Below are 27,427 nucleotides of genomic sequence, written 5' to 3' on the forward strand. Positions count from 1 at the left end.
CTTGTTCACCTATTTTCAGACACCCAAGAAAACCCAGGCCCCCAAAAGTAAAGGAATTTCCACAAAGTAACATGGAGAATTTACAATCTCCTATCCTGGAAATTTGGTTTCCTTTGAGCTCACCTGTATGGCAATCCTGGACAATTGTGATTTGCAGTGTTTACAACCATTGTAAATCCAGTGAATATTCCCCTACTCAAGGGCATACAGATCAAGTCTCCCTCAATAGAATGAATAAATAGGAATGATGTAAAGATCTTGGAAACAAATCAAAAGGGAAAAAAATCTGTTTACATTTTATACAGTCATTTTTGTGATTGGACCCCCTGGACATGAAGACCCTATTTCTCTGAAAGCTATTAAATACTTACTATGTAACTGAAACTTGCAAGAATGTTGATTTAATTTAGAATGACTGTCTAGAAAAAGCAATATTGGCTTTTAGCAACTACATTATATAGACAATATCTGTATTAAAAAGAAGCTTCAAAATTTGCTTATTCCAACAAAATTCATACCCTTCTTTCTAAGATGCTCTTTACCTCCAAAAATGCAGTCTGGCATATCCTCAGTACTTGTAGGTATATTCTACATTGCTTTATTGGTTTCTACAGATATAAATAGGTTTTATGAAATAGATCAATCCCAGAAAAAATAGACCTTGAAGAAAAATTCCATATGTTGAACCCTTTTGAAAATGGGGAGAGGTGTTTGTGTGGGATACTTCGTGTCCCAGTGGACCACAACCTTTGGGTTCACTTCTTCTACATAACCAATGGCATATAGAGCAATGATGAATGGGCCCTTCTAGCAGATCAGAATTGATGAGACTGTGTTCTCTAGGGCCCTTGCACACTCAGTCTTTCTTTTCCCTGTTATGCTATAAGCTACTTGATAGTAGGAACTGTCATTTGTCTTTCTTTGTGTCCCAAGCGCTTAGCACATTTCCTGGCAAATTGTAGGAATTTAATAAGTGCTTGTGGAGAGCTAGGTGGTACAGTAGATAGAATACCTTATTGGGAATCAGAAAGATTCATTTGCTTAAGTTCAAATCTAACCTTAGACACTTACTAGCTATGTGACTCTGGCTAAGTTCCTTAATCCTATATGCTTTAGTTTCCTCATCTATAAAATGAACTAGAAGAGGAAATGATAATATCTTTACCAAGAAAACCCAAATGAAATAACATTGTCTAACATTTCTGAAAAACACTTCAACAACCAAAATAACTGTTTATTGACTAATTGACTAACTGACTGCTGAGTAGCTTCAATACCAGAATTTAAGGTAGGGAGCCTGGAAGTATAGCTGGAAGTATAGATTTGCAAATCTAATGGCAAATTCTTTAAGTTTAAAAATCTTTAGATTGCATCTCTGTTTATTAGGATATACTACACACGTTTATATGTTTCCTTTGTATGTTCTTTTTATTCCTTTTTTCTGTTTGTATTTGTTGCTCTTCCTCATTAGACATCAAGACTAGGATTGACACCAGTGCCTAGAATAATGATCTGAGCCCAGTGGGTGATGACTGACAGAGCTGAGTATTTTCATTTGTCTTGACATTTCACACATGATATCAGCTTGCTCTCAGCAACAGAAGTAAGTCTGCTTTTCTCAATCTCTCAAGAGAAAACTGCTGCCAAGACAGAAGAAATGGCAGAAATATCAAGAGAGCATTCACATGATCACATCAAAAAGGGTTTACATGGCCACCTGTTCTTTGGGTGGGTCTCTTAAAGAAGAAGTCTGGGATGTAAATGAGGGTTTCTTCATTTGGAGCAGGAAGGATTTTAGGGTCTGAATAAAGACAGTAGGCAAAAGGGATACTAAATGCAAAGAAGAATCCAGGAAATTATGAGACATCTTTCTTTCATGGGATATACTCATCTTTTTAGAATCTTGCATATTTATCTGAACTTTTCTATCCCATGGAAATTAATCTTTTCCAAATATTTATGAAGCACTTAGCTGGATTAGTGAGGGTCCCTGCCATCTCACATATCAGCACAACAGACACTATATAAATTACTCATGGGGTTGGAGAAGAATGCATATGTAAAACAGCCAAATCCCTTCACAGGTAGAAGTATTTTCTTGAAACAAGAAAGAAGGGAAAATAAAAGTGAGAAAACAATTCTAAAAAGCAATGAAGAAAATACCTCATCCATGAACTATGCTAAGACTGGGTGATTGTAGCTAAATGAGCTACTGCTGAAGGGAACATAAGTCATAACCACTTCTCACCAAGCTCTAATAATAGCTTCTTAGAACTTGAAGGATTTTAGATAAGCCATTTAATATTCCTAGACCTCAGTTCCCTCTTCTGCTAAAAAAAAAATCAAGGTTGTGGGGAGAGAGCAAATAGCATCTAAGGTCCCTTCTAGTTTTAAAATTATGAACTGCTTTCCCCTGTCCAGATCTTCTAGACCTTCACCTGATTGAACATTACATCCTATTCCCTATTTTTCAACTCAGGGAGGCTTCAAGATAGGAAAGAGCTATGGAGTTGAAAAGTAAAGAATAGAATAATACTGTTGCAAAGCTTTCTCCATGGCATTAAAGTCAGAATAAATATTAAAATAAGAGTATTTTATTCCTTTCCAACTTTCTCATTTTAACTCTCTAATAAAGTTTAGGCTAGAAAATAATTCCCTTTCTACTAATTAAAGCCTAATTTGACTCTAATTTGTCTAGAGTTTAATTTGGCATTAGACTATGTCTATCCTGGATCTGTCGATTTTCTGACTTGAGAAAAGTGAATAGCCCACACAGAGAGAAAAAATTTGGAAGGTGACTCATGACAAATGGGATGCTTGATCAATCCATTGACCTCCCATAAAAACCTGACAAGAGGCCACAGACAGGATTGGATGGGTCATGATTTGTACCATTAGAAGGAATACACTCTTTAATGTATTAAAGATCCATCAATGTCTTAAAATAAATATTTCAGTTTCTGATTTGATGCTAGATGGTATCTGCTATTTTATTTACTTGTTTAGTAGACCTATATCTGGGATACTTGCTTGCTTGCCCTGTTAATTATATCTCCTAAATATATTCCATATACATATATGTATGTATGTATATATATATATATATATATATATATATATATATATATATATATATATATATGTAAATTATATCTCCGAGAAGGCTTTGGAACAAAGAATACGTGAATCCTAAAATGACTTCCTAGGGATAGTATGAATATAATTGTGCAAATGGCCTTTGAAGGCAAAAGCGAAAGAGAGTTTTGCATTAAGCACATGAACTTCTATTTCTTTCATCCTGTGGTAGGAGTAGTTGAAAAAGTAGTCATTGAAAGGGAGGTTTTACTTTGCCACCCCCAACATGCACATTTCTGTCGCATTTTTTAATACTTTGCTCAAATTGCTTGCTAAGGTAATCAACCTTGAAAAAAGGTTTTGATTTTCACATTTGAAGAAGAAAGAAAAAGAATGACTTACCAAATTATGATGTGAATTATTAACTGAACGATTCTTAACATCTGGATAAGAATAATTTAAGATAGAGATAGCAGTATGAAAGGAGGTGAGTTGTTGACTGACAATGATCCTCCATTCAGAGGGAAGACCACACAGATGCAGAGGTATAGGGGACCATACAAATACAGTGCTATTATACACTATTATATCTAATTATTTTTGTTGATAACATTTTTATGCATATAATAAAAATAATTTTAAAACTATAAAGCAAATAGTAATTTGGAACATAAGGGACATTTTAGGATGGAAATTATGTGCTTTACATCCCATTAGGACCAGATAATAGAAAAAACTGCTCTTCACTTAATTTTACATAAATCGAACCTAAATTAAGAATTTAAGGTTAATCCAGATATTAGACATAAACAAAATGTAGAATCTAGAGTGAGAAATGATCTTATAAAATATGGAGTTAAATAGCTTTCCTTTATGGAGAAAAAAGTCTAATGATTTACATAGAAAATAAATAACAGAGCAAGCAGGAATTTCACTTGTATACTATTTTCTCAAAACTATATTGTTTCTTTTGTAAGTAAAAAGAAAGTTTGAGAAAATCCAAACTAAAACATGTGTCTATATTTGAAAATTTTAAAATATTGGATTTTCCATCAATTGATTCACATTGCAAAAATGCATGGATAGAAAACTCATTTATAGTCTCTTTAACTTGGGGATTAAAGACCATAAAAATACAATGAGAATGTAATAACAAGCCAGAAAATTTAGTGAAAAGTAGACAGGCCCATGAATATATTAAGAAAAATGGTAACCAAGCACCAAAGGAAAGATACATTTCTGATTGAAATAATTCTGAGGCAATTATATGTATATATAGCGGGTAGAATATAGCCAGGAGGAGACTTTCATTTTCCTAATGACCTTATATATATTTTTAAATTGTGGCTTTAGGTTCTTCTAGGGAAGATGAAAAATGGATTATTATATTATCATTACCCATCATTTTTGCTTATTAAAGTCAGGAAGGAAGTCATCAGTAGAACAAGTTACTCTCCATAAAAAATTTGCCAATAGAGGAAAATTTCTTGACCTATTCCACTATATTATATCTCCTAATTGATTAGAGTTTTGCCTTTTGTAACACAAGCCTTTATATCTCAAAATACCAGATTCACCTTAATTGTCAGGATGTAGTACCAATGATGTAATTGTTCCAAGGTTAGTGGGGGATGCATTAGAATCTCCCCTTTCAAAGATGGACTTTCTATCTCCAAGGTTCCTTACTTCTGTATTCTATTCTTTCCCCCCCTTTACCTTACCGAACAGTGGGAGTAGTAGAAAAGGAACATTGCTGCATTCATGTCCATCCTCTATATCACTCCATACCTTAATTCAAACTAAAAGTGATTTCCTCCTTCGTTTTTCCATCTCCCTTTGTTCATAATTCTCTCATTTCACTTTCACATACTCTCTTATATTATAGTTATATGAGAGCTTGTCTTATCTCTACTACTACACTGTAAGCTCTGTGAAGGCAGGGACTTAAATTTATTCTTCATCAGAGATCCCACAGTCCTTTGCATATAGTAGATGTTTAATAAATATTATTGAATGAATAAACTTGCAAACTTTAAATAAATCACTAGAAATATGGATACTTATTACTACTATTAACAAGTCAACTGTCTTAGAATACATGTGGGCTGGGTAAAGGGATTTCTTTGGGAAAAATGTTCCATTTCTATGTAGTTGTTGCTGCTTCAAATTTTGGTTTCAACCTATCTTTGAATTCACTCTTTCATGAACTCTCTGGTCCAGCCAAACTGATCTTCTTAATGTACCTCCCACACAAATTTCCATCTTCTATCTCTGTGTGTTTGCAAGGCTGTTTTCCACTCCTGGAAGGAAATGGCTACTCACCTCTACCTCTTAGAATCTTTACTTTTCTTCCAGGCTCAGTTTAAGCACCTAAATAACACATTTCCTAATTTCCCCTAACTTCTATGCTAATGTCTTCTCTTCCTTACCTCTCTCCACCCCAATTCTTGGTATCTGCTTGTATATATTTTAATAGTCACATAAATATGCAGGCTGTTTTTCCTCAATATAAATAAGCTCCTTGAGAGCAGAGGCTGTTTGATTTTTGACTTTGAATCTCCTGCAGCTAGCATAGTACTTAGTACATAACAGGCTTTGATAAGTATCTGTTGGTGATGAATGATTATGTAGGATGTAAAACTAATAATCCTGGTCTCCTACCTCACAGCCAGGAGCTTAGTACTTTCTATTACTCCTTTCCTACCAAAGATGAAAACACCTATGGAGAACAGTATAGCACTGTAGAGAGGGAATTGATTCTGAAGTTAGAAGAGTCAGATTTGAATCCTACCTCTGACTTTTGCTACTTGCCACTTTGGCTAAGTCCCTTTACCTCAATAGGGCTCAGTTTTCATATCTGTAAAATGAAGAAGTTAAACTAACTAGGTTGTAATCTGTTACCTTTAGCTTTAAAGTAAAGAATTAGAATTTAACTAATGATAGAAGTCCTACTCTAAGTCACAAGAACACATTTTCTTAACCAATTTTTATTTGGGGAAATGGATTTTTCTTGAAGCTAACATCTTCATACAAGTGAATAAGAGCTAGGAAAAATGATGGGTCAAGTGTGAAATGGCCTGCTTTAATATGGCAAGCAATTTTTAGTATCCTTGCCAAGAATGATTTCACCAGCTGCTATTTCTATTCTTCACCTTGCCCCTCAGGGTTGGCACAAGACACAGTCATACTCTGTCCACACTTCTCCTTAAAGTGACTCTTTGATGAAGAGGCAGTGGTCAAATCAACCATAGGTTGATCTCTGACTTTAGGAAAATTTTATTGAGAGCATACAATTGATTAAGTAATGAGAGCCCCTCAAATTTGTAAAAATGAAATGAAAGGCATCACCTAATCTCAAATGACATTACAAATGGCATCATGTTTAAAGGGGGTTCTTAATTCAATTCAATTCCACAGACATCTTGTACTAAGGACTTATTATGGGCAAGGTACAATGTTAGGCGATGGAGTTTTTAAAAAATACAGTTTCTTAATTTAAAAAACATAAATTCTGGAAAGATAAATAAGAATCTAAACAGATAGACATAACACATTCTAGTATATGAAGAAGATAAAGGAGAGATCCAGAAAAGATGTTCCAGGAAAAATTGATAATACTAACACTTTCACCAGCATCAGGGAATGAGTCATAGAGAAATGAGCACCTGAGTTGAACCTTGATGGAAAATAAGAATTCTGAAAAGTAAAAAAAAAAAAAAAAAAAAAAAAAAAAAAAAAAGTTGGGGGTAGGGGGAATAGGTTAGTGAGAGCAGGCTGAAAGCAAGAAAGAATACAGGGAAAATAGAATACATAAGAGAGAATACTATGAAATAAGGCTTGAAAGATAGGAGCCAGATTTTAGAGGGACACAAAAGTCAAAATAAAAAATTTCAATTTTATCCAAGAGACAAGTTGATGCTTTTCAAGGACTTTGAGCAGAGGAGTAAGACAGATAGACAGAGTATTATTTTTCAGTGCAAGAAAATGTCACCACTACCAGAAATGTCACGAAGATATGAACAAAAAGGAAAACCATTACCTGGTATCTTGTGAAGGGTTCTGAGAAATATTTTCTACCATCCTCTACATATTTTTCTTGATCAAAAGTATCCTCTTAATAGGACTGTTTGCTGAAGTCTATAATTATATGATTAGATAGCAATTCCTTTTGATTAAAATGACTATATGGCTTATCTATTTTATTCATTTGACATACTTTACATAATTAGTTATCCAGTCCCTATATGTCCATCATCAGAGATCCTAATCTTATACTTACAGTTTTCTCATCTGTTAAATGAAATCCTGAAATTTTCCATCCTGAAATTTCTGAATATATATTTTATCTTTAAAATATTTTTTCTGAAAAAGCACCTTTGTTACTACATTCTCTTTAACAATTGATATAAAGATACATCTTTTCTTAATGAATTATTTCATCATTAGGAGGAAATCAATAAAATATTGCTAAGAAAATGGAACAAAAATTAACAGCTTGGTTTATCAGAGTATAATGAGATGACATCTATATGAATTGCTGTGTAATTTCTATCAATTCCAAAAATGCTATCAAATGAATGAGGCATCATAATCATTAAGCATTATGCAGCTAACACAAATAAATAATCTTATCAGAGCTGATTAAATCAGTAAAGCAAAGAACCATGGAATCATCAAATGAGTACCAAGATCAAGGTACAACCTTTTCTTTATCTTTCTCATCTTTATCTAGATTCTTCCTTTGGAATATTTAAATAAGACTTGTTCAAATCAGTTAAATTTATCAGGCTTTTATTTCTGAAAATGGAAAATAGATGTTGAGTTTACATAAACAAAAAGTACCCTCAGTTCAATTACAATTTATTAGAGGAGGACAACAACAACAACAACAACAACAACAACAACAACAACAACAAAACTCTACAAGGTAAGTAAATAGCAAATCTATATAATGTAAATAATAATTACTGGAGAGAGCAGTAACATAATAACTAAAGGTAATCAAGAAAGATTTGTATATGAGTTGGTACTTGAACTCAACCTTGATAAGATCAAATGGGTTAGTTAGACATGTAAGGAACAGAACTTTCTAGGTATAAGGGTGGTGCAAAAGCAGGAAGTTAATGGATGGATAGTCACAAATGGAGAAGAGTAAACAGTCCACTAATGGAACATAGGGTATTTGAGGACGAATAATAGGCAAATAGCTAGAAAGTCAAATTAGATCCAAATAGTGAAAGACTGAAATATTTCACCAAATGGTGAAAGGTGAATATACTCAACTAGAAAATTCTGTATTTTATCCTATAGTTTAAAGAGAGAACCATTGAAGCTTCTAGAGCAAGTGGCAATATGCTTATACCTATATTTTAGGAATGTCAATGAAATTCTTAATATGGATGGTAAATGGAGGAGGCAAGGATTCTTGAGATGTGAGCAGAGAAAAGGGGAAAGTGAAAATAGAATCAGCAAACCTTAGCAACTGAACAGATATGAGGGGTGGTGAGGAAGAGTGAAGTGTTAAAGATGACTCTAGTGATACTGAGAGCACTAATGATTACAAGGATGACAATGTCTTGGACAGAAATAGGGAACTTGGGACAGGTATATATTTAAGATGAAATGTGATGTTAGTTTGGAATATGTTACTTTTGTGATACTGATGGGTCATTCAAGCAAAGATATTCATTAGGACTAAATCTAAGATGAGAGATGAAGTCTGAATATGTAAATTTGTGAATAATTTTCATAGAGATGATAGTTGAACCCAGAGAATGATGACCAAGAGAACAGAGAAAGAAAGGAACCCATAACAGAGTGTACATCAATATTTATAGAATGGAGTATGGATGATAACCCTCCCAAAGAGACTAATAAAAAGCAGGAGAAGTATTCTGGAAATCCATGAAAACTATCCCTAGTCTCCTTTACTTGATTTCCATCCATGGAACTTCCACCAACTGAAGATGTCCTATATAGGATCCTGAATCCTCTTTTCTTCCTTTGTACTGCTTCACTTGGTGAACTCATCAGGTCCCATGGATTTAATTATCCTTCCTATACTGGCAATTCTCAAATATACCAATTAATTCCTAACTTCTCCACTGACCATTAGTCTTATATCTCCTGACACATTAGACTGGATTCCAATAATGTCTTTAACTCAACATGTCTATAATAAAACATTATCTTTTTCTCTAAACCCCTTTCCCTTCCAAACTTGATGACAATGACGACTGACGGTCTCACCATTAAGACTCTTGTCAACCAGATCTTACCAGAAATTTCCACATTACTTACCCATATCTGAAGCTTGATTCTCTTTTCATTTTTGAAGACGGTTTTTACTTTGAAGTCAATGCCAACAGTGCTGACGAATGCAGATGTGAATGAATCATCTGCATAACGAAAGAGGAAGGAAGTTTTCCCCACACTGCTGTTCCCAATGATGAGCAGCTTGAACATGTAATCAAAGTTCTGGTCCGAGGTGTCCTTCTGTCCATACCTGGAGTCCTGGGCCGAGGCCATCTGTGATTTAAAACAAAAGAGGCTGTGAATGGTCTCTTACAGGACAAGAAACACAATAGTAAAGTCTTTATTGACCTCCACTGCAACAGAGAGCTGACTACTCAGAAGGCAGACCAAGAGGGACCCTATATCTCAAAGATGCTGGTCTCCATGGTGATAATCCCTTGGTGTATAAGAAAACAGCAAAACTTCAAGATTTCTTTTTTTTTTTTTGCAGCTGTGCTGGTTGCTTTTGTTATCATTTCCTGTTTAGTATATGGAAATTATCAGTCACCAAAGTCATGCCTACCCAGATCACATGAAAAGCAGAAATTTTCCATTGCATATTAAGCATGTAGACAAATAATCCAGATAATTTAACCTCCCAAACTTTTATATCGGTATGTGAATTGAATTAATTGGATAATAACTTGCACTCATTCTTCATTTTGCTTTCTTAACCAAAAGCATATTTATGTAATTAACACAACAGTTACATTAAAACAGAGTCATCAAAGTAGAACTAGAAGAAATCTTTGAAGTCAATGGATCCAAGTCTCCAAGTTACTTTACAAGTGAGGAAACTGAGGGCTAGACAAGTAACTTGCCCAAAACCACTTATGAAGCACATGTCAGAAAATAAGATTTGAAGCTAGGTCATTTCATTTCATACTAAATCTTCTATACTGAAATCTTGAGCATAATTGTGTATAGACAGATCTGTCACTATATGGCGTGAATGGAAGGAAATAATAGGAGATAAACTGTTAAAGGCCTCAATTTACATGTAAAGGAATTGGAATATTATTCAGTAGCCATTAATGAGACAGTGAAGATTTTTTGTGGGGAAAGTAGCATAATGGTGGTTCTTACCACACCAGTGCATAAAGAAGACTAATTCCATACTCTATGTCCTGTTATATACTCTACTTTGATCATGTGATGAATCTGTGATCTAACTTTGGACAATTCCTTTCCAAGACCTTCTAGAAATCTTTCAATGGAGCATCATACAAGATTCTGTTGTTAAATGTTTCAGAGAATCATAAATAAATCTCTTCTCCTTTGCACTTCTTAGAATACTTAATTCCTTTAAGACTTATCTAGAATGCCCAAGAAGACTTTCCTGGTCCCACCCTCAGCTTCTAGAATTTCCTCTCACCCCTACCATTTTTCAATTGTCTTGTATCTATTTTGTATCTTTTATAAATATATCTATACATGTACATATTTTTCTCTCTAAAGAGATTAAAAGCTCCTTAAGGGCAGAGATTGTTTTACTTTTGTTTTTGTATCCCCAGCAACTAGCACAGACTCAAATAGAAATAGAGCTACTGTATAAAAGGATACCTGTGCCATAAAGTGACTCAAAACCCCCCCCAAAAAACAAAACAAAACAAACAAACAAACAAAAAAAAAACAACAAAGGTGTGTGAGCATTATCTATGTTTTGTGTTTTTGTTAAATATTTTTCAATTACATTTTAACCTGGTTTAAAATGCAGGGTCCCCACCATCCAGTATGCTTTCCATCCTTGATGTCCCTGTTATAAAATGTAAGAGGCTATTAATATTCATTAAATGACTGAAGACATATATATGCATTGAAGATACCTTGTCATACTTTATTCCTAAACCTGGTTTGCATAACACTGGAATGTAATTCTTCAGTAGATGCATGTATGCTTATTATTTTTCCTTTCTAAGGATCCTTACTTTAGGAATATATAGTCAATATTTGGGTAACCAACGGAGGCAACTCAACCAAAACTATAGCTTTATTTGAAAACAAGAACAAGTTCATATTAATGGAATAAAGGCTGGTCCACAAGTAACCTAAAAGCATTAGAGAAGAAGGTAGCTCTAATTTCTCAGCTCTAATTTATATCAGGGATATAAAATGAAGAAATTTAACAGCATTGCATTTCAAAGGAGCTTGTAAACAATATCTCTGTAATTTGACTGACAACTCTATAGTTCAAAAAAAGGTCCAAAGCTTAAGTTAATCCTTCATATAAACATAAAGTTTTCAAAACCACCTGTAAAAACAAACATGTTTCCAAATTAAATTTTAAGATAAATTATTTCCATAATTTAATTATAAAATATTTAATAATATATATATAATAAATAAATATAAATCATAATTATTACTGAAACAGCAAAAGTAGTTTTATTGATGTGGCAGTAAGTATAATGGAAAGCTAATTAAAATTAGGAAAAGGACAAAATTTTGGGAAAGAGAAAAGATCATATTTCAGTGATAAAAGTGACATTAAAGCTCTCATTTAATGAAGAGTATGACATGACTAAAATGACGAACAATCACAAAAACAAAAACAAAATTAATCCCTTCATTTTATAGATAAGGAAACTGAAGTGTATAAATGTCAGTGGGTAGAACTGATTTTTGAATCCAGATTTTTCCAGAGCACTTTTTACTCTAACTTTCTAAACCTGGAGTTAAGACTGAGTCCAATGTCTAAATATCATATCTGATGTATTTATTAGCTGTGTGACATCAGACCTTTCTAAAGCTGTTTTGGTCTCTTCCTTCTATTAATATAATCTAAGACTGATTTTCTTTGATTAGTAGCTGCCTCACACCAATGGTCCATATTGAATTTATAGTCAATTATAAATTCCAATTTTTGATACAATTGCTTTAAGCTCAATCTCTTTTATCTTCTTTTCAAATAATTTTTTTCAATCCAAGTGTCTTTACATTTAGTTACATTCATTTTACCTTGTTGGATTCAGTCCATTTCCCCCACCTGTTCACCATTTTGAATGTTGATTTTTGTCACTTCGTCTCTTTCAGCTTTGTGTCCTATACAGATTTGAAAAGCAGCTCTATTTTGAAAATCTTGCTAAAATTTTGAATGGTGTAAAGACAATTTGCATAGTAGGCATTGAATTTACAAAACGTATTGCTCAAAAGAATTGTTTAAATAAATCTGTATCGGGTTGATTAACTTGTCATAATAACTTATTAAAGAAACCAGAATGTTTCAGAGCACATGTTCACTTTTGAGGTCATGAAAGACTCATAAAGGATGCCACTATTAGAGAGAGAATAGTTGTTAACCTCAATCACTGGTATCATTCATTATGACCATATTTAGTTTCTCACATTCTCAATTACTCAAATATCCTAGATAACTACAACCTGCTTATTTTTGTACCCAAAATCTTATATGAATAAACATTTTTCTCTTTCCATAGAAATGGGCAAACTTATCTTCAAACTTTTACCTTGATATCTAGAAACATTAAACTAGATTACAATGTAAATCTGGAATCAGAAGAATCCATAAAGAAGTTAATAGACATTTATGTTCTTGCTCCTAATAATGCAGCCTGATAGGCTGATAAATTACAAAGAGAACAACAACAATTAAAAAATACATTGCATTTATTCCTCAGAATCAGAAAAGTGATGAAGAGGATAGGAAAACAATTATTGAGAAGGCAAAGAATACACACAATAGTTTTAAGATATTAACTATTGAGTTAGTTAATAAGCAGACCCAAAGAAAACTCATTCAGACCTCCCAGGCAAAAGTGATATTTTTAACACAAATGAAAATACTAGTGCCTGGCATTTTCAAGCAGCTGCCAAATGGTGTCACATTGACTCCAGGCTGTGTTTCCCTCTTGTGAATAAACCTTTTATAAAAAAAAATTTTTGTATGGGGCAGTATTTTTGCTATTTTGCTATTTGTTCTTCTCAGTCTCTGGCTAGAGATTCAGATCGAAGTGTGTGTTTTTGGCTAGGAGCTAGCTCTTGAAATCCTTAGTAAAGTTTATGACCATTCATGTGCCACTTATAGAAACATCTCTAGTATCCCCCCCACCCACCTTCTTCAATATTGAATTTAATTCCTACCGGGAGGTAAAGCAGGAAGTTGGAGCCATAGACTATTCTGCTCTCCTAAGAGAGAGAGAGGATACTGGGATAGAATTATATCTATCTGTTCCCTTACACATTTGTAGCCTGGGAGATGTAGTTTTCAGGTTGAAGCTTAACCTCCTGATTACTATTTCTTTTTTATAGCTTTTTATTTACAAGATATATGCATGGGTAATTTTTCAGCATTGACCCTTGCAAAACTTTTTGTTCCAACTTTTCCCCTCCTTCCCCCCAGCCCCTCCCCCAGATGGCAGGTAGACCAATACATGTTAAATATGTTAAAGTATATGTTAAATACAATATTTTTATACATATCCATAAATTATTTTGCTGTACAAGAAAAGTCGGACTTAGAAATAAGGTAAAATTAACCTGAGAATGAAATAAAAAATGCAAGTGGACAAAAACAGAGGGATTGGAAATGCTATGTAATGGTTCACACTCCTTTCCTAGAGTTCTTTTGCTGGGTGTAGCTGGTTCTCTTCATTATTGAACAAATGGAACTGATTTGATTCATCCCGTTGTGGAAGAAAGCCACATCCTTCAGAATTGATCTTCATATAGTATTGTTGTTGAAGTATATAATGATCTCCTGGTCCTGCTCATTTCACTCAGCATCAGTTCATGTAAGTCTCTCCAGGCCTTTCTGAAATCATCCTGTTGGTCATTTCTTACAGAATCAACTGACTGCTGTTTCTTAAGATGGAAAGCAGGCATTAAACTCTATATACAAGATTTGACTTACCACTCACTAAGTACTAGTTACACAATGAAAACACAAAGTAATATCAAAGAAATCCATTTATTCAATATAGTAAAACAGAAATCAGAGATAATATGTGTTTATCTATGCACACATATACATATACAAATAAGCATATTTATATATGTATGCTTGTACATGAAAATACATACCAGACAATATAAACTGAAGGGACTCTCCCAATAGGAGTGAAATATCTCAACTCAACCAACAGAAAGAATTTGTCTCAGATCTCAACAAAATCTCTAGTGCAGCAAGCTAGAAATGGGGACAGGATTCAAGTTTTACATGCTAACCTCTTCTAGAATATTTCTCTTTTCAGCCACCTGAAGGAGAGTTGACATTATCCATCTTATTTTTCAAAGCTGGTAGCCAGAAGTGTCCTATGATACTATGGATTTCTCTTGCTCTCTCCTGTTACTCATGCAAGAATAAAACATTGATCTACATCAATAAAAAGAGAGTTACATACCAATGGGCCCTGGATCTTAGATTACAAAATGTTACCACCTGAACATGATGGCATGTGGGTCCATGATTTTATGAGAGCCTTAGAAGATCAAAGTTCTAATCACTTTTGTATTCATTTATTTAACATGTATTCAGTGGGGAAAAGAACCCACAGAAGTAAAAATGTTTGTAGCAGTTTTTTTTTTTTGTAGTGGCAAAGAACTGGAAATTAGGATTGAGGAATGGCTGAATAAATTATGTTAAATTTATGTAATGAAACTTTATACTTTTATAAGAAATGATGAGCAGGCTGATTTCAGAAAAACCTGAAAAGATTTACATGAACTGATGCTGAGTGAGGTGAGTAGAACCAAGAGAACATTGTACATAGTAACAACAAGATTATGTGATGAACAGCTGTAATAGACTTGGCTATTTTCAAAGATGAGATGATCCAGGACAATTCCATCAGATTTGTTATGGAACATGCTATCCACATCCAGAGAAAAGACAGGGAATGAAAATCAAAGCATAGTATTTGCACCTTGTTGTTCTTTGCTTGCTTGCTTGTTTTTTTTTCTTGTTTTTTCCCTTCTGATCTGATTTTTTCTTGTACAACATAATGAATATGGAAATATGTTTAGAAAAATTACACATGTTTAACCTATATTAGATTGCTTGCTGTCTTGGAAAAGGGGGAAGGAAAAATTTGTAACACAAGGTTTTGCAAAGGTGATTATTGAAAACTATCTTTGCATGTATTTGAAAAAAATAAAACACTATTCAAAAACCTGTACCCTGTGCTAGGCACTTTGTCATTATTGGAGATATAAAGGCAAAATCAAAATAGTACCTGACCTCAAAGTGCTAATATTCTATTAGAGGAGCTTTTTCACAACAACAGCAAATAGCAACATACATTTATTCAGAGCTGATTCCATACCAGACATGATGTTTGGTACTGTGGATTCAAAGACAAGAAAGAGATATACCATTAGGTTTGAAAAGAATACTAGTTTCCTTTAAAATTCAGCTCAAGTCCTTTTTTGCTCACTTTCCCTCAAAAATGCTAGGATCTCATTCTTGCTTATTGACTGTTTGGTTGATAGGATCTAGAAGTCATCCAGTTCATCTCCTTCATTTTACAGAAGAAGAAACTGATTCCCATAGAGGCAAAATGATTTGCCCGAGCACACCCAGAAGATCTATGGTGAAGCTCAGATCTACTGGCTCTCAGCCCAGTGTTTTTTTCTTACTCATCACTGTTACTGACTTGGAATTTTCACAAAACCATGAAAATCCCTTTTTTCCCTTTTCTATTATCATTCAAAGTATAATCACTACCTCACAGGATTATTGTAAGAATAAATGTGACCATGTGTGGAAAAATATGGAAAAAACTCCTCAGAAACAAGGAACTATATATAGACTTAAAGCAAGATATTAGTCACATCAATTTTCTTCCTGCATCTCCCCCTAGTTATCTCCTCCCCCAGGGAAGGAACAGGAATCTTCTCTACCTTCCCTGTTCTTTTCTGGGTTCCCCGGGGAAGCAATGATTCCTTAGCCTAAGGGTATCACTCCAAGCAATTTGAAGACTCTCCAGGGTGTGGTTAGAGTCACCCTGATCTTTGCTCCCCTCTGTGGATGCGTTGGCCCATCACTATGCAAATCAGATGTGTCCTGGGAGATTTTTTCCTCTGAAGGGCAACTAGTTCATTTTAGCTATAAACTCAGAGCTAAAACAAATGGGAACCTATGGAAAGAGATTAGGGCTCCTTCTTTTCCCTCCAGGGATAGATATGCCCTTGATTTAAGAAAAGTCAATTGCAACATGTCTATGTCAGTTATTAGATTTTTTTACTGTCATTTTAAAATATTATAGTCTTTAATTTTTTTCATATAAGAGGTAGCATAAATGACCTTATTAAAGCATGAATCACTGAATGGAGAAATATGTGGGCTGGCCATGTAGTAAGAGGGAAGGGTGACAGATGGACAGCCTGAGTATTTCAATGGTATCCAAGAAAATCCACAAGAACTAGAAAGAGGCTCCAACACAGTGAATGGATCTCTTATAAAATGTTTACTGAAAAAATATGAACAAGAATTACAAAAAATGGGAAGGCTTGCATAGGGTATGGAGAAAGCACCTATACTCGTGCCATCATGGATCCTCTAAAGTATGGAAGGAAATTTTTAAATGTATATTTGACTGAACAAAATAATATCAGAGAAAAAAGATACAGAGAAAGACAGAGAAATGAAATGCTAACAAAAAATTAGTCTAAGCATTTATTAGGTATTTAATATGTGATCCCAGGAGTTGTATTAAGCACTGAAGATACAAAGAAAGGCAAAATTGTTCCTGCCCTCCAAAGGTTTACATTCACATTGTTACATGAAAGACCTAATTTCCTCCCTTCGGATTTGAGGTAAAGCTTATTTTATGCCTACGGGTAGAAGGCCCACAGCCAACTGGAGATAGCCTTCTGCAACTGTGTGTTATTTGAAAAGACAATAGCCAGGAATAGCTTCTTCTCCCAGCGGGGAAGAAGCCAAGAGACAGAGACTTTAGTGATTCACAACTGTTTGTAGCTAAGTGTTCCAGGATCTAACGACTAGGTAGCCAGTTTCTTGAATTATTTCTGACTTTGGACTTCACTCACTTAGGCTACATTCATGTATCATAAACTCACTCCTACATCTTCCTGCACATCCTCTTTCATAGTGATAACTGTTAGTAATAAAGTTAGGCAGTAGGCAAAGAAAAAAAAAGAAAGAAAGAAAGAAATGGTCTCTGCTTTTAAGGAGCTTACATTAAAATTAAGGAATATATATTATATATGTAAGTATATATATATATATATATATATATATATATATATATATATATATATATATATATATATATATATATATATATATATATATATATATATATACACATACATATATAAATATACATGGAACAAATGCCAAATAAATAAAAGGCAGTTTGAGAGGGAGAATCAATGGGACCATAAAAAAGCTTTAGAGATGGAAGAAAATCTAGTCCAATCCCCTCATTTGACATCTGAGGCAACTGAGGCACAGAAAAGTTAAATGACTTGTTCTTAATCACAAACTTCGTAAACATAAGAGGTAGGATTTGAATCCATATCTTTCTGACCTCTAACTCCAATATACTATTTATTATCCTAAGCTGCTGTCCTAGGTATTATCATTTGGGAAGATAAGAAAAGGCAGTGACATTGATGCACTACTTTAATGTTAAATGATCTTTAGGACTAGAAATGAAGCAAGATGAGATATATCTTCTCCATAATTTATGCCATCAACTTTTAGGAGATAGACAAATTGACTAAAGAGGGTGTGGGGGGGAAGTTTCATAATACATTTTTCCTTTCTTCTCTCACTTAAATTACTAAGCCAACCATAAAATGAAAACTTTAGACTATACTATATCAACCTATCTGGCAGCAGGATTTAATACCCAATGCTTTCTATCTTGTAGCTTATTGATATAAACATTTTTAAAAGAAAAATAAATATTTTTTTAAATTTTTATTTCTTTTAATTTACAAATATGGAATAACACCAATCACTAAGTTTTTTAATGTTCTCAGGTGGAGTTAGGTGGCATAGTGGATAAATCCTGGATCTCAAGTCAAGAAGATCTGAGTTTAAATCCAGCGTAAGATACGTCCCAGCTATGTGACTCTGGCTGAATCATTTAACTTCTATCTCAGTTTCCTTAACTATAAAATGGGGATAATAATAATAATACCACCCCCCCAGGATTATTATGAGGATCAAGTGAGGTAGCATTTGAAAAGCACTTAGCATAGAAGCTATCACAAAATAGATGCTTAATAAATTATTGTTTCCTTCCTATTTCAAGTTTTTAAATCTCAGTTATACCTTTACTTTCCATATATGAACATCATAATAAAGCAAAGAACCCCCACATTTTATACCTAAAGTCAGAAGTCCTAGATTCAAGTCCCCTGCCTCTGACATCTCTAAGTTATGTGATTCCACCTCCTCAGTTCTCATTTTCTATCAAAAAAGGTCTTGTATTAGTCCCTAGGGATCTTTCCAATTCTACTATTGTGTGATTCTAGGAAAAGGACTTGTTCTTAATCTACAGTCATTGAGTCATTCTCAATGATTTCCAACAATTAATGGAAAATATATATGCCAGTTTGTTCCCTGGAGGAAAAAAATTCCTTTCTTCCTACAATGGCTCATGGATTATTTTCTTTTTGTGGAATACTATATGCGATCATGGGTTTCTTTTTTGCCAAGAGTATTGTAAAAATAGGGGGTGGGTGGGGTAAACATTATAGAAAGACAACTAGCCATTTAGGGGGAGGCTGTCGTCAAATCAGGCTATGGATCAGAATTTGTTCTTTAACCCAGTTCCTAGCTAGCATTTCCTAGACAGATTATCTACTACACCATGCTATTTTATATAGTAGGTGGAAAAAATGCCACAAATTTATATTAAAGATTTCCAATCTTAAAAATCCTATCAAATACTTAATTAAATCCTAAATAATTTTTATTGATTCTTAAAAAATTACAGCTGATCCTCTGGAAAATGTCTTCAGAAATTTGTATTGTAAATATTCTTTCCCAATATAACCACAATAATAGGATGAGACCCACCTTTTACCTCTAACCACCTATCATTTCAATTTACTGACCAGTCCTGGTCTCCTATGGAAAGTTCTTTGGCCTCCCTCAAGATGCTTTCCATTTCAGTAATAATATAGTGACAATGAAACACTGGTAAGTTTCCTGATGATTTTCTATCTCTTTTTGTTATTGTTCAGTTATTTCAGGTGTCTAACTCTTCGTAATCCCATATAAGATTTTCTTGGCAAAGATACAGGAATAGTTTGCCATTTCCTTTTCCAGATTAAAAAAGATGGAAAGTGACTTGCTTAGAGTCACACAGCTAATAAGCGTCTGAGGCCAAATCTGAATTTAAGCCTTCCTGACTGCAGACTCAAAATTCTATTTACTTAGCCATCTAGCTGCTTCAATGTTTTGTGTTTATATACATTTATATGAAACACACATGCATAGATATGTGTTTATTCCCTGATGTAAAACATTTACCCATTACTACTTCTGATATATACAAGCATGTGTGTGTATTTGTATATAATGTTAGTATATACCTATATAGTATATATGTCATACACATATACATATATATAATATATACACACAAATAATATATCTATATATAACATATATAACATATAGTATATATATATATAATGTACATGTTATACACATACTATGAATATACCTATTACTTATACATGTGATACATGGGTGTATACTATATATGCATGTGTATATATTATATACATATAATATATATAACATACTATGTGTGTGCATACTATATATGTATACTATATGTGTATACTATAGAGTATATATATATATGTGTAGTGTGTGTACACTACATATGTATATATACACATATACTATATAAGTCACTTTACCTCATTGAACCTCAGTTACCTTATTTGTAAAATGGGAATAGTAATGTCAACAATATCTAATCTCCCCTGGAAAATTATTTATACATTTGAGCATTCTATATCAGCTATTATTATCATACCACCCCCTAGAATCCATTTTGTCTTAGAACAAGCTGAGAATGAAGGAGCAGAGGGACCCTTCATAATTTCTAAGCAGAAAGACCGCTATGGAGACATTCCCTAGAGAAGTTGGGCTACTACATTTGTATCCCAAAACAGAACTCAAAGCAAGTTAATAAACAAGAAACAGAATACAGGACATTGCTAATCCTGCCATTCATTTAAGGCATGCTGCTCTGTGCTGGGCTATCTCAGTGTGATAAGGGGACTCAGAGGCTCTGTAGTTTCCCTTACTATTGAAAAGGGAAGAACGAATGAGGAACACGTCATTAGACACCATAGTATAAAATAAGCCTAAAAATCATTGAAATAAATTTAAAACAAGTCAGGTTTTTTTAAACCATTTTTGGAGAAAAGGTTAAACTTTAAAAATAATTTTCTCATTGTTATAACCAAACAAAAAGTTTCGTAACAAAACCAAAAAATACATTTGTTACATGTGTTTATCTTTAAATGATTAAAAAATTAACTTGTAGTCTATATCCTTGCTTGGAAAACTGACTACTTCAGCTCACTGCCAAAGAGGAAAAATGGTTTGACAGTCAATAGAAAATGAAATGATATGGAAATCAGATAAATTAGAAGGCATTCATAGAGAGTCTTTTTTTCTCTTTCAGAAAATCTAAAAGAAATTGTCTTTTAAAAGCTACCATGATTATTGTTTTTCTTATTTGCATTTACATTGTGCTTTCCCTACAAGAAGCTTAATTGACCAGTGTGCTTTTTTAAAGATTCTCATGTCATGAATTACATAATATTTTTTTCTTTAAAAAAAAAAAAAAAAAAAGGCTTTCTAAATCTCTGCCAGTGTCCACATTTTTTTATCTCAAGGGCATTTGTCTATCTCAATTTATCACAGGGGTGTGTGGATTTCTGATGTAGGAGAAACAAGCAAGTGCCTATCTATGTATTTATTGTAAACATCCCTAACATTTGATGACTATGAGATTATAAGTATGAAAGAGTATATAGACTGCTGCATATATGAAATTGTCTGTATCCAATGAAGTAGTCCATCTCAACCAAGGGCAAACATCTAAATGCACAGATAAACACACACACACACACACACACACACACACACACACACACACACACACACACACAGTGTGAGTCCAAGGAAAAATCTAGAAATCAGTTTCCAATCCTTAGAAAGCCAAGATTGCGGAAATGTCTCCCAATCTTGTCTCAATAGAAGAACTACAGGATATTGCAATTCTTGGCCACTGCAAAGCAATTCATATAAGAAATAAAGAGATGGATTACTTAGGAATGCCTCCAACAGTGTCTCTTTAGTAAAAGTATAAAGAGGATATACTGAAGAAATAGAAATGTGAATATGTTCAACTTTTTAAAATGGAAATTATAATAACATGGATAGTATGTTAAGGTTTATAAAGTGCTTATATACTCAAAGCAATCCTCAAAATCCTCAAAGCAATCATGAAGTCAGTGTTTTCATTACAGATGAAGACACTGAGGTTCAAAGATATTACACAAGTCCATAAACTACAGCTCTAGTAAGATCAAAGTAGGACTTGAACCCAAGTCTTCTTAATTTCAAAATCAGCACTTTCATCCCGCTATCACAGAGAGAAGTCAACAAATAATAAGCTAATCATTTGAAGTCAATTACTATTAAAATTATTAGAACAGGTTATTAAAGTGATACTTTGTGAACATTTAGGGAAAAAAGATGTTTACTGTAAGCCATATATATTCATTGATAACAAATCAAATCAGATTAGTCTCTTTTTCTTTGTTCTTTTTGACAACATTATTAAGCTAGTCGATCAAGGGAATGCTATGGACATTATACATCTGGATTTCATCAAGATCTTTGACATTCCCCTATGTCCTTGGGGAAAAGATGGAAAGAATGGTGAATTTGAACTTGGTTTGATGACTGAATCCAGAAAATAATCATTTAAATTAATATCAATAAGTCAATAAATTTGGATGAATATCTTTAGGGGAATGCTGAAGGGCTTTGTCCTTAGCTCTCTTTTATTTGACATTTTTATCAAAGACAATACATTAGAGCATAGATGGCATACGCATTACAAATGTAGATGACATCAAGGTGGAAGGGGTAGTAGATATGTTAAATGACAAAACAGAGATCCAAAAAGGCTGAAGCCAATAGGACATAATTGAACTCTGAAGATAAATATACATACAGGATGGAGAAGATATAAGTAAAATACTAGTTTATATGAAAAAAGATTTTAGAATTCTAGTTAACTGTGTGTTGAATATGACTAAACAGTGTAACGGTATTATTACTGATGTCATCAAAAACATAATGTCCAGAACAAGGGACATGAGAATTCCCCTGTATTCTTAGTCCATATCTAGACTATTTGTATCTAGTTCTGGATATCACATTCTAGAGAGAATATTGACAAGTAGAATCATGACCTGTGAAGATGGAACATAATGTTCAAGAGAAGAGAAACCATGTCACACAAAGATTGGTTGAAAAATCTGGATAAGGATCTTAGAGAAGACAGAGTAATATGATCACAGCCTTGAAAGTGTATCACATGGACAAGGAAATAGATATGATCTACTTGGTTCCAGAAGGAAAAACTAAGATCATTGGATAAAGGGAAGCATATTTCAACTAAAGGCAAGGAAAAACTTCACAACAATTGAATCTGTTCCAAAGTAGAATAAGCAACCTTGAAAAATAAAAAGTTCCTTCATAAGGGGTCTTAAAGTTTAAATCAGATAACAATTTGCCAGGAATGTTGTAGAAATGACTGTGGCTTAAGTATCTGCTGGACTAAAACTACTTTTGAGGTCAGTGGGGAAACTTTGGGTGAAGACCTGTCAGCCCAGAGGGAACTTGCTAACAATGTCTGGTTTAGCTCCCCATCTCCCTTAAGGGCTCTGGGCCTTCCTGAGAAGTCAGAGGGGCAGTGACAATCTGTGTTGAAATTGAGGTAGAGTGATACCAGATGGAAGTGATACCAGGTGGCAAACTACATACAATAGCAAGTTGTTTATGTGGCCCCAGTGCACAGTGTTGTTTTTGTTACATTATAAAAAGGGAAAGCCCTTGAAATAAATGGACTCCATTTTTCCACCATCCCCTGGAGTCCCACCTCATCACTTGTCCACTAAGAAGGTATATTTAATAACTCAAGTGTGGGGGCTCTAGAAAGCAGGACACAACACTTCCCAACTCATAGATTATCTAATTTTTGTGGAATTAAAAATTAAAAACATTCCTCATCATTTTAGAGGGAATTTGGAAGCTTTCCTGTCTTTTGAAAGGTCATAACAGTAGCAAGAGAAAATTCATCCCATAGGAAGTATTAAATATGAATGTTTTCATTTCAAAGGGCACTAATATTTTTGAACATGAATTATTGTTGTCTTTTTATATGGATCACGGGGGTTTTAGATAGCTAGGTAGATAGGCAGATGGATAGATAGGAGGAGGGAGGAAGGGAGGAGGGAGGGATGATACATAGATGAGAGAGAAAAGAAAGACACAGACACATAAAAACCATCTATGGAGAGAGTCACAGACAAAACAAAATTCATGTTCAAAGATCTTAGTGCCTTTAAGAATAAGAATATTCATACTTGCTAATTCCTACAGTGTGGAATTTTTCTCACTCATGTCATGATCTCTCATGGGACAGAAAAACTCCCTTCCTTTCTCTCTCTCTCTCTTTCCCTCCCTCTCTGCCTTCCTCTCTCTCTCTCTCTCTCTCTCTCTCTCTCTCTCTCTCTCTCTCTCTCTCTCTCTCTCTCTCTCTCTCTCTCTCTCTTTCTCTCTCTTTCTGTCTCTCTCTCTCTTTCTGTCTCTCTCTCTCTTTCTGTCTCTCTCTCTTTCTGTCTCTCTCTCTGTCTCTCTCTCTCTCTTTCTGTCTCTCTCTCTGTCTCTCTCTCTGTCTCTCTCTCTCTCTCTCTCTCTCTCTCTCTCTCTCTCTCTCTCTCTCTCTCTCTCTCTCTCTGTCTCACTCCTTTTTCATAATCTTCTCACAACCTCATATACCTACCTAGCTTGACTCCACTCCAATCTACAACCTTTTCTTGGTACTCTGCTCGGAAGTTCAGGGATTAGAATCTTTGTGCAACTAAATAAGACACTAATTTGCTACATACAATGAGATCTTTTTATGTTAGAAATGGTCCTAAAGGGCTGGATATAAAGAACATATCTATGGGGAAAACTTAAAAGAATAGTCAATCAATCCACTAGAGATTATTAAAAATATGTTGATATTGATATTGCAACAAATTCAGGGGTAAACTAACAGAAAATGGACAGAAACTCTAGGTGATCTATGATTGTTGTTTTGTGCAATATATGTTTAGATATCATGTATCACTTTTCACAAACTATTTTATTAAAATATTTGAAGTCCAGGAGATAAAAATAGATTTATAGTCAATGGTTAATACTAAATATAAGATTAAAATTCAGTACAATCTAATATGAGGCAGAGGTTTGAGTCAATTTTATTGCTTCTAAACCAATTTATTTTATGCTCATAGTAATGTCTCAAAATTTCTTTCATAGTACTCACAATTACCTAAAGATTCCCACTAGCTTTTTCAACATGGCTCCTATACTACATGTTATCAGAACTTCTTTATGAGACTCTTTGCCTGAAGTTCAGAACCTGGCTCATTATCCATTTCCCACTGATCTCTAGGATTGATGCACTGAACTGGGAAATGCAATAGCCATCATTTACATGCTGGGTGCTTCACTCACACCAACCTTCTGAATTGCTCCCTTGCTTAGCCCTTTACAGATATTATTCTGTGCTGTTTAAGGAATTGCAAAGAAAAAAAAACAGACATAAAAAGTCATGTGTATATCATGTTTTCACCTATCATATTAAACAACAGTTATTGTTCCTTATTTTCTTTCAACTTCTGAAAGAAATAAGGCTCAGAAAATATCCATATATCCAAGACAATTCCTCTTTATCCTAAATAGACACAGCAAAAGCTTTAAAATCATCCAACAATGAAAAAAGTCTCCCTCATTTTAAGATGAATATAATAAGTAAATCAGGAAAATTTATAGTCAGAACTCCATTTATGTGCAAGATGCAAGATCACCAAATTAACTCAGCTAATGTTTTTTTTTTTCTTAAAGAAAAAAGAGGAAAAGCCTCTTAGGAATAGAATAAAGCTATAAAATCATGTTTTGCTTAGGACTCATGTTCTTGAAGGCTTAATAAAAATAATTATAGGTACATTTTTTAAAGCATCTGATTGTGTAGTGTTGCCTTTAAATGGAAGCAATAAGTAAAACCTCAACTAATTGTCTTGATTACATTTTCATATATTAAAGACAACTAGTATGTAATTATTTCTTTGGGATTCTGCTTGCTTAGACATAATTTGTCACTTTTTGCATGTCAGTTTTTTTTAAAAAGCTTTTTCTTTAAATGGTTCACTTTTCATATCATCACATTTAATCAATTATTTTAAGCCAAAGGAGGAGAGAGAAGGGAATCACTGAAATGAGATTGAATTACAAGTCAATTTGAATCAAGATGTGATCCTTAACAAAAAATGTCAAGAAGATTAATATTTGATTTTTCAAAAATTTTCAACTTAAATCTATTATATTTGCTTGATATTCAACTTTCTCTCTTCAAAAAAAAAAAAAAAAAACAAACTCCTGTCCAACATATAAAATGAATCATAAGTTATATCTCCACCCACAAGCCATTACTGTAGTCTCTGACTTTAAACAGAAAATGGACTAATTTAAAAATCATTATTAATAAGACTGAATTCCATTTTCTATATATAATTATGAACCATATCTGCTAATTTTAAAATGTTTAAAAATAAAAGCATTTTTCAACACATACTAATTTTAAACAATAAAGTGTTTCAAAACACAATCCTTCTTGACATCTGAAGCAAATCCTGAAGGAAAATCACAATAAATATGAAATTGGACTCATTTTTTGTAATGTCTTTTAGCTAAAGATGTATATGATAGCTCTGACTTATAGCAGTTATCTTGAAAAATTATTCATAATCATATATTTAACAGATTGTGAGTTTATGACAGTTTTATGAGAACTGAAGAATTTTTATATGCTAAAATGTCTTGATTATAGAAAACTATGCTTTTTTGTTTTCTGCAGAGATTTACATTTTTCAATATTAACATGAAAACAATATCATAATTAGGGACTAAATGGATAAAATATAATGCTGCCAATTCCTTTTAAGAAATCAAAACTTCAAAAACTCATAAGGTGATATTCAGGATTTCCGTTATATAACCTTCAACAAACAATGAAATGTTATTGATTTACCATTTTAAAACCTGACCAATGTACCTCAGAAAAAATAAGCAATAAAATAAATTAAAAGTAAATTAAACCATATGTTAAAAATCCTGAGATCACAAAGAGAACAGTTGGTAGATGTTTAAATTGGAACTGAAGTTAAATATTTATGTTGTTTCATTTGGCAAACAGGACATGTTCATTCTCAAAGGAGACAACACATTCCAAATGGTGTGTTACATCCATTCTTCTCTCTAACCTCATTCATAAAGCAACCATTCAGTTATGCAATGGGATAGTCCATGCTTAATGAGCACTGGTTGATATTTAATGTTAATTGTTATGCATGCAAATAAACAACTATCACCAAGAAAAACCCACATCCATGTATACCTACATACCTGCTTCAGAAAGAATATTGTTGAAATAGAAAATTATAACAGATAATTGAAATGACACAAGACATATGAATGATCTCAGACACTCCGGAGTGTATAAAATGAGTAGGTTGCCTGAGCAAAGGACATAAAAGACTGTCTCTCTGATTGACCAAACCCTACTATGTTTGCAATTTCTCCCTAGTATTTGTAGTGATTCCTGTGTGGAAAAAGCAGTTTTTCAAGAATGTGACCATTTCTTTCATCTGCATTTTTGGAGTTCTTAAAGAAATAGAATTCTGTGTCAATTGATTGCAGTTAAGAAATTGTTGTACCTGAACCTGACTGAGCTTCTTTTTAAATGCTTATGTT

General features: G+C 33.5%; 1 protein-coding gene across 2 annotated transcripts in view; it reads right to left on the bottom strand.

The window, feature by feature from the left end:
• The window catches only part of RAB3C (RAB3C, member RAS oncogene family), a 311,932-nt gene that overhangs the window by 282,998 nt on the left and 1,507 nt on the right, over positions 1–27,427 (bottom strand). For both annotated transcript variants that reach the window (XM_074282466.1, XM_074282465.1), the window contains exon 2: positions 9,376–9,603. In XM_074282466.1, the coding sequence (XP_074138567.1) occupies positions 9,376–9,603 (228 nt within the window). The remainder of the gene's footprint in view (positions 1–9,375; positions 9,604–27,427) is intronic.

This window comes from Sminthopsis crassicaudata, chromosome 1 (assembly GCF_048593235.1).
Source record: "Sminthopsis crassicaudata isolate SCR6 chromosome 1, ASM4859323v1, whole genome shotgun sequence".
Taxonomy (NCBI): Eukaryota; Metazoa; Chordata; class Mammalia; order Dasyuromorphia; family Dasyuridae; genus Sminthopsis; species Sminthopsis crassicaudata.